A 20475-nucleotide genomic window follows, 5' to 3' on the forward strand; every position below is an offset into this window, starting at 1 on the left:
CTTGCAAAAACGGTGGTTAGTGTATTGTTGCTGGGGCAGGAGCGATCCTCTTTCCTTTTCTTAAACGCAGGAGATAAAATTCCTATGTGAAAAAGGTTCTCCTTTGTTGAAGTAATTATTAATATTCCTTCTTCCTGTTATTGTAGGCTGACAAGAAGGGGTACTTGCGTGAGAGTGCCCCCTACATGGCTTCCCAACTCCATTTTAAATGAGGTTTCCTTTAATAAGTGTATTTACGTATTTTCACACCCCATATTTTACTTGATGAGAACATTCATTGTGTATTTCTTGTGCAATTTAATTTTATAAATGTCTCTGGCCATACCATCTTATGGTATTCACATACTCCTTTGCTTAGGCAGAAGGTTAATATTATTATCAAGTCTTCAAACCTTTTTTTTTTTTTCTTTGCTGTTATCACATTGCCTGTACTCCCTTTGTGCTTGTCTAGATTTCAATTGCCGGTTACTTCAGGACAAGTAAGATGTCTGTCTAATTTTATTTAAAATAAAATAACTTGGAGTATTTAGGACAGTGTTTGATGCATATGGTAAAATTAAGTGCTAAAATAGGTTTCTTGTTTGATTTTCTAACAAATATCTTTTGTGTTTCTGACAATGTCTACTACTTTTTATTTACGTCTTCTTGGAAACATCATTCTATAATTTGTAGATTTGTCTCAAAAAGTAAAGTCTTTTTTCCAGTGAAAATTACGCATTCTCGTTGCTTGATATTTCTAAACACTTACCAGGATTTTGTTTTGTTTTTTTCTCTTACAGTCAGCAGTCAGCAGAGGACCTTGCCCGAGTCCCTGCCAACTCTACCAGCAATATCTTGAATAGGCTATTGGTTAGTTATGATCCCAGGATTAGACCAAATTTCAAAGGTTTGTTTTTTCCCCCAAATATCTTCATTCTTTGCATTTTAAAAATTAATTTTTCCTGTATTAAATAATTTATTTGTGACATTCAAAACCATGATTTTAAATTGACATGTAACTGTCCTGTAATATACTTAGTTTCAGAGCAATTTAATGCCAAAAATGTTCATAGGTAAGCAAAATATTAATTTTAATAGTTTTATATGGTTCCTTTTTTAATGTATATTGTGAATTAATGAGCTAATCTCTGCAATGGATTTTCTGAGTACTCAGTATTCTTATCCTCAGTAATTTAAATTTAGGTTCTGGATACAGAGCTGGCTTTCATTCACAGACACCAAGGTTATAGTTTGTAGGAAAGTGGCCATAAACTCATTTAGCGATAGAGAACAATTCTGATGTGTGTATTTAGATTAAAAATCAAAAAAAATTATTCTTTCATATTGATAAAATATCCCCTCTACTCTTGCTGAAAAAAAAGATGGCCATATGGTTTTAAAACCATGCTAACTGTGTGAATAAAAGTGACTATGTTTTCTACAACATAGACTGTTTTTACTTGAACAAAATATTACTATTTATCACACCTTTCAAGAACAAAATCCGTTCTTGCAATAAAAGTCACAAGAAGATTGTACAGTTGTGCAAACTTCCTTTTCTTTTTTTGTCCTCTTGATGAGTTAGGAAAAGCTATATGAACAGATTTCCTCTGGAAAACTGTAATCCTAAGGACAGGTATTAATGTAGATCAGATTAACATTATAAAGCTTGACTTTTTTTTTCCTTTACAGAAAAAAAAAGTCTGCAGCTGCTTCTAGTCAACTGAAGTTATACAACTATGTTGTAAAAACAGGGTTTTTGTTCATTACCAGAACCTATTCAGTTACTTTCAACAACAGCCATGGTCTGGATTGTCACATGTCTACCATATATTGATTCACCACCTGTTTTTCATCAGTCAGTGGTTATGTGGCTGAAAGGCTAAATTCACATTTTCCCTTTGTTAGCCCAACCAGCAGCCCACAATGAATTTAAAAAAAAGTTTGCAACATTATACCTTAGTTCTCACTCCATGAACTTTCAAATTATTTTCCAAAAGGTCAGGCAAAAATCTTTATAATGACTCAGTTATATTTAGGATTAACTTTCCATTTTCATGAATTAAAAATAAAAGTACAGTAATTTTAAGTACAGTATATTGAATACTTCTTTACCAACTAAAGTAAGATTTTGGGATAATTATAAAAATGCAAAAATTAAACTTTTAAACTTTTAAGAATGACTTTTTAAAAAAATAATTTATATTTTCTTAAAGTAAATGCATTAGCCTGATTTAAAAATTTTGGAAAGGCAATTGTATTTTCCCAGTCTTTACAATTTAAGAAATAAATATATCCGAATGAAAACATCATAAATTACAATTTAACTCATTTTTTATTTGTGTTATGATACCTATTTAGAAAAAGAAGTTAATAGCAATTGTGAACTGATTTATAATTTTACATCTCCTGGATTGGGAAAAATATAAAATCAAATGCATAAACCATGAAACATGAAAATTCTGATCAAGTTTTCACATCTCCTAATTATAGACTCCATTTTTATTTTTATTCACAGGCATTCCTGTTGATGTAGTTGTCAACATTTTTATCAACAGTTTTGGATCCATTCAAGAGACAACAATGGTAATAGTGCAATTAATTTAATATTTTTAATCATCAAAATTTAAACTAGAGCATAATGAATGTAATATTAAAACTGAAAAATACGAAGTAACTCTAAGGAAAAAATGCATGCTCTCCCCTAGTATAAAATAATCCAATTCCAAGGTTTTGGTAAATCAGTGATTTCAGTGCCTATGTAATTTAAATTTAGCCTTAATACTGCATTAAAAGGTACAATTTTGGAAGAATTACTGTATTCACTCTGAACACTTAACTGGATACCACCTGGGAAATGGATTTATGCAACGAATACATGGAGCAACATTTTATTTTACTATAATGTAATTATTTGTATGAGCATTCAAAAATATTAAGTGTTCACTGTTTGTTTGTTTGTTTTCTTCCAATTTCCTGAGGAGAATCTTTGTTTTCTCTGTTGTGCTAATTTTATGATGCAAAAAATTTATGAGCAAAAAATTGTGAAAAACGAAATTTATTTTCATAAAATATGGCCATCGAGCTCTCTGATTGTGTAACCCAGAAAAAGAGCAAGGAAAAATAAAGGAAGAGTGGGAAGGAGTGACAGGCAGGGTCCTGTCTGGAAGGAACAGAAAAGAAAGGATTCCTGGGGAAGCTGCCATCCATGATGAGTTGGACTTTCGGGACAAAAACAGCTATAAAGTATGATTAGATTTCCTGAGTGACGTGTGATATAATTATCCCTTAGCTTCTCAAAAGACATTTAATCAAGTCCACTTGCTTTTTGATGTTTTAGAATATAAATGTGTGCCCTTTTTAAAAAACCACATGCTAAAATGATAGTTCAGCGGGAGAAAGAAGGCCCATGTTTTTTTGTTGTTCTTGATTTTTGTTTTTGTTTTTTTGAGATACTTAAGTTCTTCTTAAGTAATAATACAAGGTTTGGATTGAAAACCTAGTAATAATGGTTAGAGCACAGTATAGTTATTCAGAGGATATCTCAGACTAGAGAAAGAATGATTGAAACTATTTATTCCTTTATTCCTAGTATCAAAATAGTGTGTCACAAAAGCAATTGTATATTGCATTTAAATTATGATGCCTATTTTTTATCTAATTGTGATGAAAATTTTATCTTATGTTTTTATAAAAGCATGTAGTTAGCTCCTGAATAATCGATTTTCTTAGACAATATTTAAACATCTTTTAGAGAATAATTTAAAAGAAAATTTTGTAATCAAGTCCAAAATTCACTTCCAGTGACTTCTTTAGTTCACCTAAATGACATAGACATACAGTACAGATCAGTAGAAGACCGCTCTGAAATATGATATATATTGCCAAATACAATATATATTACTCAGGAGACAAGTATAGCACTCATTAATTGAAAATATGATTAGTCTATCAAAGCACTTCACTTTGGAAGAGTAAGAGATGTCATTTTCTCAAGGTGAAACTTTAAGAGGAGTTATTTGGTTTCTACACTTTTCTCTATACCCTGTTTTATCTTTCATGGCACCACTACACTAATCCGAAACCAATATCAAGTTGTTACAGTCTGTTGAAAACATCCCCAACTCTATTTTGCATTTTAGGACAACTAATGCAAGGATATTTTTTCTCATTTGCATAAAGGCTACCCATGTGTCATAGCTCAGTACATATCATTAATGTGCCTGTTCTTTAATAAATATTGAATGCCTTTCAAACATCAGATACCTCATCTTCTCTAGGTCCCATCAGTAGTTACTTGATTGTATCAAGTTGGAACACCTGGGAGAAAGGGATGTTAGAAAAGGGAGAACTTTTTTATGGATTACTTGAGGATTATAATAAAATATTTCATAATTCCTAACAAATCTTTTATTATTCCCCTGCACAGATTCATCACAGTAGCTAGCCTAGAGCATTTATTACTGGGACCAGATTCAACCTCTGGAGTCTGTGCTCCTATATTTATCCCTCATCTTGATCTCTTATCTTCTAATCAGAACCTTTTTATGGCTACTCTGACTCATTTCCTGTTCTCTTTACAATCCAGGTCTTTCATCTCTATCATTTATTTGTTAATTAAATCTGATAGCCTCTACATTAATTAAAATATTTTTGTGTGTATTCTTGTTATTCTCTAATGGACTATAAATCTCTTAAAGTTAGGGATAATGTATTCTACTTCTTCATTTTCCATAAAATACCCAAGACCATAGGTACTCAATAGTGAACATATAAATAAATAATTTCTTATATTAGCTGATATTGATTGAATGAATGAACAAAGGCATTCTTCTATTTACCTACCACAAAGTGAGTCAAAGTAACCATAAAACAGTTGGCAAAAAATGTTTAAAGAATAGATTCATGTGAACATTTATTTGGTTAAATAACAGACTGAATAATGTTGTTATTGTAGTCTTAATTTTTGAAATTCTAGAGACTTTTATCCAGAGGAGCCAAATTATTTGTATTTGCTGTTTTGTTTTGTTTTGTTTCTGAAATAATCTGAATGAAACCCAATTTTCCTTTCATTTTGTGTTGTGCAGACACAGTCTAAAGGTTCAGAATTGGAGTCACACTCATCAAGTAGACTTAAATATTCTACTTTATTATAATTATTATTTTTTTGCTTTCAGCAATGTTTATTTCATACATCCCTGCAAAACAGAGTTTTATAGACATGTCTTTTGAGGCTGTCATATTTTATATATTTGCTTAATCTTTTCAAAAATAAATGCCCTGATAACTTATTGCGTAACAGTCATGAAAGGCACAAGCTGTTATAGATATATAGAGAAGATTAAGATGTCTTCTAAGGAAAACATGGATCTAAGACAAAACTTGTTGTTCATTACCTGGTACAAATACTGATCAGTAGTAATGATCAGGAGGGTAACTAAAAGGGTATATATGTATGGATAAGAGTTATATTATGAGAGGATGTTTCTCTCTCTTTTTTTCTTTCAATAACCTGGGCTTTATTTTTCCCAGATTTATTGAAGTATAATTAACAAATAAAATTGTAAGGTATTTAAAGTGTATGTGATGATTTGATATATATCTACATTGTGAAATGATTCCCACAAACGAGTTAACACATCCATCACCTCACATATTTATCTTTAATTTTTTTTTGTGAGACCATTTAAGTTCTGTCTTAGCAAATTTCAATTATACGATAGTATTATCAACTATAGTCACCTTGTTATACATTAGAGCCTCAGACCTAATTCACCTTATAACCAAAATTTGGTACCTTTTATGAAGCTCTCCCTATTTCCCACACTCGTAAGTCCCTGACAACCACTTTCCTACACTCTATTTCTATGAATTTGACTTTTACTTTTTTTTTAAGATCCCACATATAGGTGGTACTATGAGGTATTTGTCTTTCTCTGTCTGGCTTATTTTATTTAGCAAAATATCCTCCAGGTTCACTCATGTTGTTGCAAGTTATAGAATTTCCTCCTTTTTTTAAGCCCAGATAATATTCCATTGTATATATACACCACATATTCTTGATTCATTCATCTGTTGATGGACACTTAGTTTGTTTTCATACTTTGGCTATTGTGAATAATGCTTCAATGAACATGGAATACAGATATCTTTTCTGGATAATAGTTTTGTTTGTTTTGGATATAGATATATAACCAGAAGTGGATTGTTTGGTCACGTGGTAGTTTCTATTTGCTATTTTTAATTTCTTGAGGAACCTCCATGCCATTTTCCATAGTGATTGTACCAGTTTTCATTTCCACCAATAGTGTGCAATAGTTCCCTTTTATCTACATCTTCTCCAGTTTTTGTTATATCTTGTCTTTTAGATAATAGCCAGAGAGCATATTTTTAGAAACAAAACAAACGAAAAGCGCCCCCAAAACAAGAAGTTAGGAAAACAGAGAGCAATGGATTTGACCAAATACAGAATATATGTTTGTGGAGACAATATGGTGGACAGTGTGTGAGTTACAATTTCACACAGGCTTATTCTTGTATCTACTTTATACTTGATTTGCTGTACCTTAAAAAGAGTGGAAAAAATTACAAAATTAAAGCAAATAGATACAATAAAATATTTTGCCTGGCACAGTAACTCTCAGTGAATGGTCACTTTGGTTTTCATGCATTTGCAAATTAATGTAATATTTCATGATAAAATCTTATGTTAAAGAAAATGAACCATTTATAAGTGTGTTAGTAGCCCCATAATACAGTTGTGGGTTTGTTTATTAATAATTCCCTAGAACTTTACCGTACAAAGATCTGCTGAAGTAAAGGAAGTCCTAAAATTTGGGAAGCCTCAATATTACCCAATACTTTCCACTTTATTTATTATTTTATTTTATTTTATTATTTTATTTTTAGATTTTGAGTTTTATTAATGATCCTGGACACAGGATGGTCATGATATTGCTACATTGTCACTTTCTTAAAAAATTATTAAATTTACTGTGGTGACATTGGTTAGTAAAATTACATAGGTTTCAAGTATATATTTCTACAATATTATCTATATATTGCAGTAGAAGAGGGAAAAGAAGGGTCAAATATATAGTGATGGAAGGTAAACTGACTCTGGGTGGTGAACACGTTCCTCTTTAGTTCAGACCTAATTACTTCAACTGGAAGTTGCTTATTGTGGAAAACATAATGTAGAACTCAGAGCTTGGGGGTGAAATTAATATGAATAGCTGCAAGTTAGGTGGCTGACAGAAGTAGGGCAGCTTCTGAAGGGACAAGGCAACCTAGTCCTCTAGTGTATAAAGCTAATTATCAAATAAAGAAGCAATCAAGGTCATAGGCATTAGCACTGTAGTCAAGAAATGTTAATCAATTCTAATTGAAAAACATTCCCTCCTGCTTTTTTTTTTTTTCCTTTTTTTTTCCTCTTTTTCAGTTCTGATGCTGTAAATTGCTGGCTAAACTGAAAGTAACCTCACATTTATTCACAAACTATAATTGTGTAGCAGAGGAAAACTGGCAGCCATATTTATATCCCTTAAGCTCTTTCATACCTCTGTGGTTATATGTTCCTTCAGCTTGTTTTATGATCTCATTTTATAGCTTTATTGTTCCTATTTCTCATATCTCTGTATTGATTTACATTCTGCTATCTTACATTTTTGTAAGGTATCATTATTAATATTGTAAGTGGTATTTATTGACATTAATAGTAGCATCACCAAAATTGTCAAATAAATGTAATAATCCTAATTTTATCAATTTATATGGTACTAGTTGTGACAACTGAAATAAGAGCATTTAAAACAGTGAGAAGGATGGTTTGTTAGAGGTTACGTGGCATCAGCTCTATAGTTATGCTTATAATATTTGTTGATTTTTTTCCATTCAAGTCTTACCTTTAGCTTAAATCAGTAGGATTTTCCACATTGAAAATGTGAACTATTGCACTCGTTGGGTAAAAATTGTTTATTCATTATATGGGTTCATTATAATAATCTATACACAGGCACTTTACCTCATCAGAACATAAGAGCTCTTTCATGGAAATAAAAGATTGTTTATATAATCCATTTCTTTCTTTGGTTTAGGCATGCTTTGTAACTACATTAAATTATTATTGCAGTGCAATTCATGATACTGTCAGACTTTCTGTGTCATTCTGCTGCATTACTTTTTTGTTTGTTTTAATAATAGACTTCAACTCTTTTTGAGCAACATAGTTGTGCCTGTCAAGAAAGAAAAGTCATATTTGGGATCAGCTAAAAGAGCTTATTTCTAGTTGTTAGCAATTACTCCTTTTTGTTGTTTTAAATACAATTTTGGTTTCCACATTTTCTTGTATAGAGATTTAAACTTCTGTCTTTAAAATTTGTCATAGTTTACTATTCTTTGTATTTTGTTGCTTTTGTTACTAATTTTCCAGTATAATTTAATTATAGAATAATCTTAGACATAATTGTCCCATTTTTTTCTCTATTTTACATCTCAGATACACAAACCTTAAAATGGTTTTATATTTATTTTTTCTCATATTATTTATCTTTAGGGTTTATACCCTTTGGTAGGCTAAGTAATGCTTCCCCCAAAATGCCCGTGTTCCATTATGCGGAACCTGTGATGTTATTTTACACAGACATTGTGTGTGTGATACAATTAAGGAACTTGAGATGGGGGAGACTATCCTTGTTATCCAAGTGGGCCTAGTATAATCACAAAGGTCCTTTAAGAAGGAGGCAGGAGGATCAGAGTAAGTAGTAGTAAAGATGCAATGAAGACAGTATGAACTTGTTTGATACAAGCTAGAAGTCACAAATCAAGGAATGTAGGTGGCCTCTAGAAGCTGAAAAAAGCAAGGGAAGGGACTCTCTCCTTAAAGTCTCCAGAAGGAACCAACCCTGAGGATGGGATGGTTTGAGCACAGTGGCTCTGATTTTGATGTTCTGAACTCCAGAACTGTAAGATACTAATTTGTCATGTTTTAAGCCACTAAGCTACTTTTGTTACAGCAGCAATAGGAAACTAATACACATGCTACTGAACACTTGTTGATTTTTAACTCCGAAATGCTGCTGGAGGGTTTTCTGATTATATATATATATATATCTTTTTCAATATATGGAAATGCCAAAATAACCAGTGGTTTTCTTATTGAGTGATCACTGAACTCTCTCACTCATTAATCACAATAAAGGTAATTTAAAAGATAATCTGTTCTTAGTAGTTAAAAAAATATACTGTGTCTGTCTCTTTTCTTTGTCAAAGTGACTTCTTTTGTGTTTCTGCCTTAAAATGAAGAATAATATAATTTGTCATTCATACTTTCCTCTTTACCTTTTTTCTCCTAGCTTTATTATTTCAGAAACATTGGTGATTCAACATCATGAGGGAGAATATTGTATTAGGCAATAAGGAAGGATGAGAATGGCCAAGTTTTATTTTCTCCATGCAGTAATTTGTCACTGTTATTGCTTGCTATAGAAAAATTAAATTAATGGTGTGCATAATGCTAAGCAAATATCCTAACCTGTCAAAAAGTCACAGAGGTCATTTCTTTACCCTTGCATTTAATAGAAGTATGTTGGGCACTTTCAATTCAGCAGACTGCTGCTCTTATGGAGTATATAGTTTAGTATGGCACTATTGCACCACCTAGCAGGCACTCCTAATAAAAATGGAATATTGGCCTAGATCTAGAAAAAGTAAATATTCATAAGGTGTTATCAAATAATATTTAATGAAAAATGTTTTTTAAAAAAAAATGACACGAAAAAAATTGCTGAACTATAACCTAGGAACTTTTACTGGCATTTTGTTATCTTGAAATTCTTAGATGAAACTTTTAACCTCACGAACGACTACATTTAAATTTTTTTCAAAGCAGGCGTACAACAGCTCTGTTGACAGAACTTTAATTATAATGCCACCAGATGCTATGAGAGCTGCTCTCCTTTATTTTCTTCAATGCTAATTTTTTATCATAATTTAAAGAAACCAAATGAGAAAAGGGTTGCATATGTGACAGGTTTACAGAAGAGCTATCCTAACAGAAATAGGAACTATAAACTGTTCTTAATATTAAAATATCATTAATGAAACTTAATCATTTTTAATGTCTTGTTATGAAATGTTTTATTGCCTTGAAGAAATAGTTTAATTTGGGTGTTAATTGGTACTGAAAATTTTGGAGACCATCCACTTTCCAGATAATGAGGAACAGTGTGCTATTTGGAATGAACAATGAGTAGTATTTGTCACCAAGTTGTCTAAAAACAATTAAGTAATTTCTCATTGATAAAATAAGTCTGTTTCTGCTGGAAATTTGTTCATTGCAAAATAAACGATAGAGCTATAATTATTGTGATTGAGTAATTGAAAATGAAAATAAAAAGGTTTCAAAGATAGTTATCTTAATATAGAGCATTTGAAATGCCAATAACTAGCAATCATTTAGAAGTGTTCATAAAACATTAACCAAAGCATACTAACTAATGAGCTTTTATCTTTTAATGAATGTTGAATGCAAACTATTAATTTAAGTTGTAAAATTTTAAAACATTCTTAAAAGATATATAAGCTTGTTGCAACATGCATTAAATCCTAATAGTATATAGCTACATAGCTAACAAAAAAGCATCTGTAAGGCACTTTCATAATGAAATAGTAACACATAATGATCAAAATCGATGCAAAAAAGCAATTTTCAGTTTTTCAGTGATTCTCATTGTAACATAACTCCGGAGTTCGACTAAAAAATAAAATTAAAAAAAAAAAAGATTACAGTAGAGACTCAGGTTATGTGTAAGTTTTTAGCTGACAGTAGTGCACTGAAAGCAAGAAGAATTCAGGATAGGCTCAAAAACCATATTTTAGCACTCTCAAGATTTGTGACCTAGGAGCAGATTGCTGTTAAGAATAACTGTAATCTTAATCCTCTGTAATCCTACTTTTTATGTGTTATTCTACCAAAAATGTTTTTGCTAAAATCTTCAGTGGCTTCCTTATTTTCTGAGAGTGTTCAGTTTGATTATACTTGACCCTCTATGGCACTTATTGCTGTTGACCATCTCAAAGCCTTTGCCCATTTGCTGTGGTGAAATCACATTCCCAGGGTTTTCTTCTTTTTCTCAGCCCTCTAGGTTGCCCTTTAAAGTTTGATTATCCTAGGGTTATTTTATTTTTTTTTCTTTTCCCTACATTCCCATTCTAAGTAGTAATATTGGAAAAACTCTCCCTTAGTCTAGATTTTTTTTTTACTGTAATATTTGCAAGGTTCATATTGTAACATGCATCAGAATTTCATTCCTTTTTATGGCTGAATAATCTTTCATTGTCTGTATGTGTATATACTACATTTTGGTTATCCCTTTATCAGTTGATGGAAACTTGGTTTGTTTTCACCTTTTAGCTGTTGTGAATAATGCTGTTGTGAATATAGGGGTAAAAGTATCTGTTGGAGCCTCCACTTTCAAATTTTTGGGGGTGTATAACTTGGAGCGGAACTGCTGGATCATATGGTAATTCTATGTTTAACTTGTTAGAGGACAGAGTAAAATTTCTGAAAGTTAAAAAAATACATATTGTAAGATCATGTCAGTGAGCTATTTAACTCATTAATGAGGGAACCAGCAGGATAATAAAGCTGATTCAGTGGAGGATTCCAGAGACTGAAGCAAAAGAAAGAACGCTGAAATTAGATTGCTAAATTAGATGCAGACTTGTTCATGTTCCATGAGGCAATAAAGCATAATTTTGGGGAATATCTTTTCTACCTGACAAAAATCATTGGCATCTCTACCGATAAAAATCATTTGTAATTTATTAATTTTCTATAATTTATCTACTTTTACTGAGTCTAGGCCCAAATCAATAGAAAATGGCAAGTCCATCAAAATTACATTTTCCTGGAGAATACAACCCTTAGGTGGGCTTGTTAGACAATACTTGAGTATGATGTTGAAAGGGCAAATAGTGTTCCTTTTACCTTCTCTCTAAAATTTGGACAATGTTTTCTTAACTTTGCATTTGTTTCCCTTTCATTTTGTTTACAGTTTGTTTTGCATTCGCTTTGTGACTGTTGACTTTCTTTGTAGAGCAGTTTGAGGTTTACAGCACAATTAAGCAGAAAGTACAGAGTTCTCATTTACGCCCTGCTCCCCCACACATGCATTGTCCTCCCATCAACATCCGCAAACATGGTACATTTGTTACAATTGATGAGCCTACCGTGATACATCATCATCACCCAAAGTCCATAATTTACCTTAGGGTTTGCTCTTGGTGTGTACATTTTATGCGTTTTGACAAATGTGTGATGATATGTATCCACCATTATAGTTTCATACAGAAGAATTTCACTGCCCGAAAAATCCTTTATGCTACACCAATTTATGTCTCTCTCCCTCCTATCCACTGGCAACCACTGATCTTTTCACTGTCTCCATAGTTTTGTCTTTTCCAGAATGTTGTGTAATTGGAATCAATCAGACTGGCTTCTTTCACTTAGTGGTATATATTTATTACCTCCATGCCTTTTCATGGTGTGATAGCTCATTTCTTTTTAGTTATGAATAACATTCCATTGTCTGCATGTATGACAGTTTATTTATTCATTCATCTACTGAAGGACATCTAAGTTGCTTCCAACTTTTGGCAATTATGAATAGAGCTACTATAAACATCTATATATAAGTTTTTGTGTGGACTTAAGTTTTCATGTCTTTTGGGTAAATACCAGGAGTGTAATATGGTAAGAGTGTGTTTTTGTACTAAACTGTCAGACTGTCTTTCAAAGTGGATGTACTGTTTTCTAGCCCCACTAGCAATGAATGAGAGTTCTTTTTGCTCCACATCCTTACCAGTATTTGGTGGTGTCAGTGTTCTGGATTTTGACCATTCCTATAGGCATGTAGTGGTATCTCATTGTTTTAATTTGCAATTCCTAATGACATATGATGTGGAACATCTTTTCATATTCTTAGTTGCCATCTCTATAACTTCTTTGGTGAGGTGTCTGTTAAGATATTTTGCCCATTTTTTTAAATCAGGTTGTTGTTGCATTTTAAGAGTTTTTTGTATACTTTTTGGTCTTAATTTTAACTCCTACTTTTCCAGTGATCACTCCAAAACCTCTACCTCTTGCTCTGTCCTCTTTTAGTGATGATCTTGATTATTTCTGCCATTTTCTGTATCTTGATATTTAGCGATTCTTTTGTGTTGTTGATGAAGTGCTTAAGAAACAGTGACTTTTTGCTTCTGTCTTTAATCTTGCCCTTCCCTGATTTCACCACCTGTCAAAATTCTATCCACTCTCTAATAATCCCGAGACTCACATTCTCCAGACTTTTCTGATCCCTGGTTTCTGGTCCAATCATTTATTCTCTCATCAAGTATCATCTCCCTTAGTGTCCTTAACAAATATTTCCTTACTTGTTTAATTATCATTTCCCGAGGGTATGGACCTTAGGTTTTTATCTCTCTCAGACTTGTAGCTTAAAACTTTGAACATAGGAAGCCCTTAATGCATAACTATTGAATGAATGAATAAATGAAGGAAGGAAAGAATGTTTAACCAAGCACAGCGAAGCTGCTTGTTAACTGAGTCTCTTTCATAAACATTAAATTTAGTCTGGAACATAATTACAGATAGATGTTTTATGTTGGTAGTCCATAAAACAAGGTTGCCATTTTTAGTCAAAATATCTTAAGTGAGTGCAATATGAATTAAAGTCCAGTTTTGTTGTGGTTGTTTGTTTCTTTGTTTCTAGTATTGTATTGTATTGTATTGATCTGTGTATTGGCTAGCAACTACCATAGTGCTTGACAACTAGGACACAAAAAATGCTTTTTAAAATATTTGAAAAATTAATAAAATTAACGTTAGTTTTGATGTTTAGTAATTAAGTAAACTTTCAAGTAATATCTTCACAGCAATAGAATAGGAATGGTGTCAATAATAGTTGACCTTTTCAAAGTGGTGATAATAGGTATGATGATAATAATGTTAATAAAACTTACACTCAATTAGATAACTTTTTGGAGTACTCTCTTTGTGCCAGGTTTCATGCTTTCAGTATTGCATGTCATGTAATTCTTTTGAAAAACTGGGACTGTTTTTATTGACAAGGAATTTGAGGCCCCAGGAGGTTAAATAACGCCTTTGGCCACACAGCAAGATGGAATTCAGACCCAGAAGTCTAATGTCCATGGCCCATCAGGTCTCAATGTAGTTATCAGGTCACCTTCTTACTTTTAACTAATCCTCAGAGTCCAGATTAGATGGCTCATTGCAAACTGTTTCTCTTTATATAGCTTTTTCCAAATTGTTTTATATTTTACTGATTGTCAACATCTCTTACAGTTATTTCTGTGAATTCTGGGAGTACTCCCAATTGTACCCTGATTAGTCAGAGCATGAAAAGGAATATATGGTTAAAAAAACAATTTTTGAATGGAATGAGCCAACTAGCCACTTAGGGATTTTGGAGAAATTTAGATATTTTATGAAAGTGTATAATGTACTCTGTGGCTGGATTCTTAAGGATATACAATGGAAAGAAAACTAACTTGTTTCTACAGCAGGTACTATATTAATATCTTTTACCCTGAGTATTTTATTCAATTATCACATTAATATATCAGTATTCCTTTTTTTTTTAATTAAGAAACTGAGCTCAGTGAGGTTAGGAAACATGCTCAGGGTGAAAGCTTCTAAGATTTAGAGCTGAGCTTTGAATCACAACGTTTATATTTCTAAAACCATGCTGACTCCATTATACTAGGCTTTATAATTTGACAAATATAATTTTTAAAAAGTTATTTATGATGCATATGGAATAAAAAGGGGGTTGACTCTAAATTCAAACATTCTTATATCATTTGTAATTTTTCCCACATATAGGTTTTATTTTGTCAAAGCCTCTGATATTATGTAGGGCTATTTGGGGCTTTAATCAGCTTTCTGATGATTAAAATGCTTTGAACTTAATAACTAATAAATGTTGTAAATATGCTCTTGGATTGTGTGGAAACATTGATTAGATTTCAAGAAGGATTTAGAAAAATGAACTTCACGTGGAGAAACAGTATTAAAATTGCTACAAAAATTGAAAAAGAAAAATGATTTTGCTATGTAATTTTAGATGAATTAATCATACCGTTTGGGAAATAGATGGAACACAAAATAGTGCTCCCAAAACAATGTGCTGATGTGTGGAGATTTTAAGGGGAATTCAATTGTTTTCATGTAGATAAAGAATACCAATGAGGTCTTAATATTTATATCTCTATACATATATTTAACATTCTATTAAAATAAGAAAACTTAATATTGGGCTAAAATAAAGCATCCTGAGTCTAGAAGTCACAATGGCAAAGTTGCTTGGGAGATGTACCCAAATAATACTGATTCTTGTCAAGTATGTGACAGTCTCTCACCTATTCATTTATTTATTTTTCGTTTATCCCTATTTCTGGAAAATATTTGAGGTGTATAAAATAATAATAAAAAGTACAATGAAATAATTGAAATAGTACTAAATGTTCAAGAGACATATAACAATGGTCATACTAGGATCTGAGAGATGAATTCATTTAGGTGGCTATAGGATTTAGCTTTAAGTTCCATAGCTGCCAGACAGAAAGTAAAACATGATGAAATACTTAAGTCTTACTTTCCAGTAATAGGAAAAGTATAAGAAAATCAGGAGGAATCGCTGTGATTTTGTAAAGCTCTTAAGACCATATATGCCTAGCACATGGTAAACGCCTATATAATGATATCACAGTAATATACATATAAATAAATGAAAAATTAAGTAAAGAAAGAAAGAAGACTTCATCTTGAGTATTTTCAAATCATGGTCATTGACCAAAATAAGGGGCTATGTTTTAATTACAAGCTTATTGAAGATATATGGGCAACCCCATCTGGTTATTTTTTATATTGATCTTTGAAAACAAGTTAAGGACATAATATTTTATCATAATATTGTGAATGTGTATTATAAATACTGCAGTTTGAAGATGGAATTTTAATAATTTACCTTAATAAGACACAGCACTTAGAGAAGGTGATAAAAATAGATTTTAGTGTACATACTTTTAGAATACTGATAATTTTAGCAGATCGTTACAAGGACGCTTTTTAGCAAATGATTTGAAATTGACTACTGTTGGAGTGCTCAGATTAATGCCAAGTAGATATCAAGCATGTGCTTTAGTTAAGGTAGCATAATTGGTATTTTATTAAACAAATGATTGACCTAATGAGTATTCCTTTGCAAGTGCTAGGCCATGCATGTTTCCGTGGAATGGATAAAACTTTTGTCAGGAAGCACCATTGTGTCTACGGGAAGACACACCACATGAGGTAGATAATCCTTTGTCTTGGACATGTTTGAGTTAATTTTTATGTTGTCACAATCACAGATATGAAGCAATCACTTAAGTCCAATTATGAATTTGCATATGCATATATTTTGACAAAAAGTTCATATTGGTGTGTAATGCAGATCTTCATTTTCTAGGGTTCTCATCTTACTCTCTCCTTGATTCCATGTTCATTTGAGTGGGCAAGTGTTTTTTTCCGTTGTTTGTTTTTCTTTTTTCTGAGGTGCAGATATGTTCAGTGTTAGTTTACATAATCCTTAATTTATTTGACTTTGGCATTCCAAAATCATCTAAATATAATTTTGAAGTGTTTATGAACATCAATTTTAGAGCAGCTGTAAGACTTAGGGTAGATTAAATCTTACTTCACTGTCTGTAATTCAGTAAATGTGTATTTTTATTATGTGCCTTACCTTCTCATTACTACGGATGGTCTGAAAATCATATGAGAGAAAAACTAAATTTCTCAAGCTTTTCTAGAGTCACTGATCATGGCTTATGCTTCATTTCATATTTTATACATATAGAAAGTGTGTGTTTTTATAGTTCATGGGTATGTATTAGGACTTATTATTTAATAAAAGATGATCTACCATCTCTATTTAATTATTTAGATTTTGATTTGAAGTTTATGATCTCATTTCAAAGGCTATGGATAGTGTTTTGTGAATTTTGAATGACTGAAATTAAGAAAGATGAAGCCCGATATAATTTATACCTTGATTTTTTTTTTTTTGCATATTCTGGTGTATAAAATTTAAATCAAAAGACCTGAGCTTGATGCCTCAATACTGAGTTGCACTGTTTATACTAACAACCCAATTTGTGACAGAACCCCATTTCCCTGGCAAATATAAAACATGTTTCTAAATATAAAACATATTTCTTCACATATCCTTAAAATCTATATGTCTTGGTATATAATTCAATTTTTACACAGTTTTAAAATTAAATGTTTTAGAGATAGGAAGAAAACTGAAGTAAAATATTCAGCTATTTAGTAGATTTCAAAACATTTTTTCTACTACACTTGAATATAACATAACATTTACAAATCTTGCATATGCTCTCATCTGTTTTGCATAATCCAAATCTCATTAGATTATCTCAAATTCTTTTTATAATCATTTACATGTATCCATAGTCAAGGAGAGTCTCGAATATAGAGAGGGTGCCAAAAAAATGTATACCATTTTGAGCACCTTTTGTAATTGCAAAAGTCAAACGTGACTTGTATTCATCTTTCGATATCGGTATTTATCATTACAATTTTGATTTGAAGACGCTTCTGATTACAGTGAACTACTGCTTGAGCAACGTTGACCAAAGTGTCCACTTGTATACATTTTTTTTGGCACCCTCGGTATATTACATTATATATAATGTTTGTAGTTTGCTACTTAGTAAGACAAGTAGAAATATTTTCCCTTGACTTTTTATCTATTTTTAACTAAAATTTATTCCACTTTTTGGGGAAGAATAATGGTAATGTTTAGCAGTTCTCATGTTTTTATGATAACACCACCAAACCAACGAGTTTAACTGGTGTTTGTATAAAGGTAAAGCAATTGTTGCTAAGTTATATTCTGATGTTTGAGACAGCAAGTGCTCCGGAAAATGTCTGTAGAGAGTAATTAGAAAGACACAATGGTCTTTTTATACTGCTGATGGAGCTCTTTATACTTAGTGACAGAGCTATTTTGGTCCTGGTTAATGTTGGAAGAGAAAACATATTTCTGCCGCTAATAACTGAAGCCTTGTCTATTCTGGCAACGGATGCATTTTTTAAAACAGCAATAAACACACACCTGCACATTTTTCTCCACCGCCCCTGCCCACAGGACTATAGAGTTAACATCTTCCTGCGACAAAAATGGAATGATCCCAGGCTGAAGCTCCCTAGTGATTTCCGGGGCTCGGATGCACTGACGGTGGATCCCACAATGTTCAAGTGTCTGTGGAAACCTGATTTATTTTTTGCAAATGAAAAAAGTGCCAATTTTCATGATGTAACACAGGAAAATATCCTCCTCTTCATTTTTCGGGATGGAGATGTCCTTGTCAGCATGAGGTACGCTTCTATCTTTAGTGTTTGTACGTTTATATTTTCCCTTGAAAATCAGTATATTACAGAGCAATATACTACATGACTTCTAAGACCTCTGTTTCTACTTTCAGGTTATCTATTACTCTCTCATGCCCGTTGGACTTGACCTTGTTTCCCATGGATACGCAACGATGCAAGATGCAACTTGAGAGCTGTACGTACATGAATCCTAGATGAGTATAGGAATAAAAATGTTTAACATTTCTAGGCAATGCATTCTATTAATACTAATATCTTAGATAACAATGGTAAAACAAATAGTTTTGACTACAAATAATAGAATAGTTTATTTAGGAAAATTATTGTTAATCTTTTATTATATTGATTTATACTAAGACAAATTTTGATACTAGTGTTTTGATACTAGTGTTTGCTTTCAGTTAAATTGATGTAGGTGTACACTTCCACCTTATTTCAATTGCTATCACCATTTGAATTGGTAACATAGGCAAGATAAAGGAGAAAATGATGTACTCCTAACATTTCGGATGTTAAAAAGCACAGTTTTTAAGAGCAGAAAATTTGGAAAACATGCAACAATGATCCCTGAATCCTACCAAGAATTCACTTTCTATGGATGTATAAAAACATATTTTTTTTAAAATTGGACTTTCTGTGTTTCTATAATCATATAAATATTTTTCAGCGTATAAAATATGCACTAGGTGTATTAATTGAAATGATTATTTATGTCTAAAACATATTAATTAATTTGCTATGACACTTATCTTTTGAAAATAAAAGTAGGAAATAAAACTTGAAAAATTAACAGTAATGTAAGGAATCTTTAGCCTGAATACCTATATACCATGACCTTATTAGCGTAAACACCAATAACCTTGTAAAATATCTTGCAATATGATTCCTAGTTGATATGCTGTAAAGTTCTTCAGTGATTGTTTGCTGTTTTTGAAAAACATTACCTAATCTCGATCCTAACTTTGAATAAAGCAATATGTTCTAACTGTGAGATTTTCCAGGTGTAAGTGTATGTATGTCCATGTTGATGTGTGTGTTGTGTATATGGGTGCCTGTGTGTCAATGTGCCTTTGTAGCAAAATCCCAACTGTGTTATTTCTATTCAATTCTAGTACCAGAAGAACTAAAGTATTGCTTTAACAAATACTATATGCACTTTAGAGTTGAACCATAGGTTACTGTATGCTGTAAAATCCCATATGATCCTTGAATCATAGCCACATTACCTAAGCCCAAAATGTGTGCTTCCGAATGCTATAATGATGTTTATTTGAGGGATTGTTTTATTGCTCTCCTGTGGCAATGCAACTCCCCTAGGGAAGTTTGTAGTTACTTCATAAAAAAATAATAATAAAAAATAAATAAACGTTTGGTGCTTACATTTCTTTAAAAATTTCCAGGTAGCATATTGCATGATTGTAAAACGTATACATTCAGAAAGCGAGTGTTACTTATTTATTATGGTTTTTTATTGATGACATTTCATAATTGTGACATAGAGTAATGTACTACTTACTGTATATGACCCTCTAGGATTTTTACTACTTGCAATATGCTGATAATTTTAAATTGTTCTCTTTTTAAGGTGACTATTTGTAACTTTTTTTAAACATTTTCATCAATGGCCATAGATTTTTAACTCTTCACATTTTTTAACAAAAACTCATATAAGAAGTCCCTGTTGTTTTTTTTTTACCATTTTGATGTTTAATATTTGAATTATTAGAATATTAAGAAAGAATTACTAATTATATGTCAAAACTAATATTTTTATTTATTTTTGTTTATAGTTGGTTATACCACCGATGATTTACGATTTATCTGGCAGTCAGGGGATCCTGTTCAGTTAGAAAAAAATTGCCTTGCCTCAATTTGACATTAAAAAGGAGGATATTGAATATGGTAACTGTACAAAATACTATAAAGGCACTGTAAGTAATGTTCTTTAAATTAAACAAAGCTAAGGCTTATTCCAAAGATTGATTATTTATTTATTTATTTATTTTTTATTTTTT

At 31.6% G+C, this 20475-nt stretch overlaps 1 protein-coding gene across 1 annotated transcript in view; it reads left to right on the forward strand.

Moving 5' to 3' along the window:
- The window catches only part of GLRB (glycine receptor beta), a 55328-nt gene that overhangs the window by 18959 nt on the left and 15894 nt on the right, over positions 1 to 20475 (forward strand). The window contains 6 exon segments of the mRNA XM_081075958.1: positions 780 to 886; positions 2498 to 2565; positions 18216 to 18445; positions 18553 to 18635; positions 20251 to 20312; positions 20314 to 20395. Coding sequence (XP_080932084.1) covers positions 780 to 886; positions 2498 to 2565; positions 18216 to 18445; positions 18553 to 18635; positions 20251 to 20312; positions 20314 to 20395 — 632 coding nt within the window.

The sequence above is a fragment of the Rhinolophus hipposideros genome (assembly GCF_964194185.1).
Source record: "Rhinolophus hipposideros genome assembly, chromosome: 16".
Lineage (NCBI taxonomy): Eukaryota > Metazoa > Chordata > Mammalia > Chiroptera > Rhinolophidae > Rhinolophus > Rhinolophus hipposideros.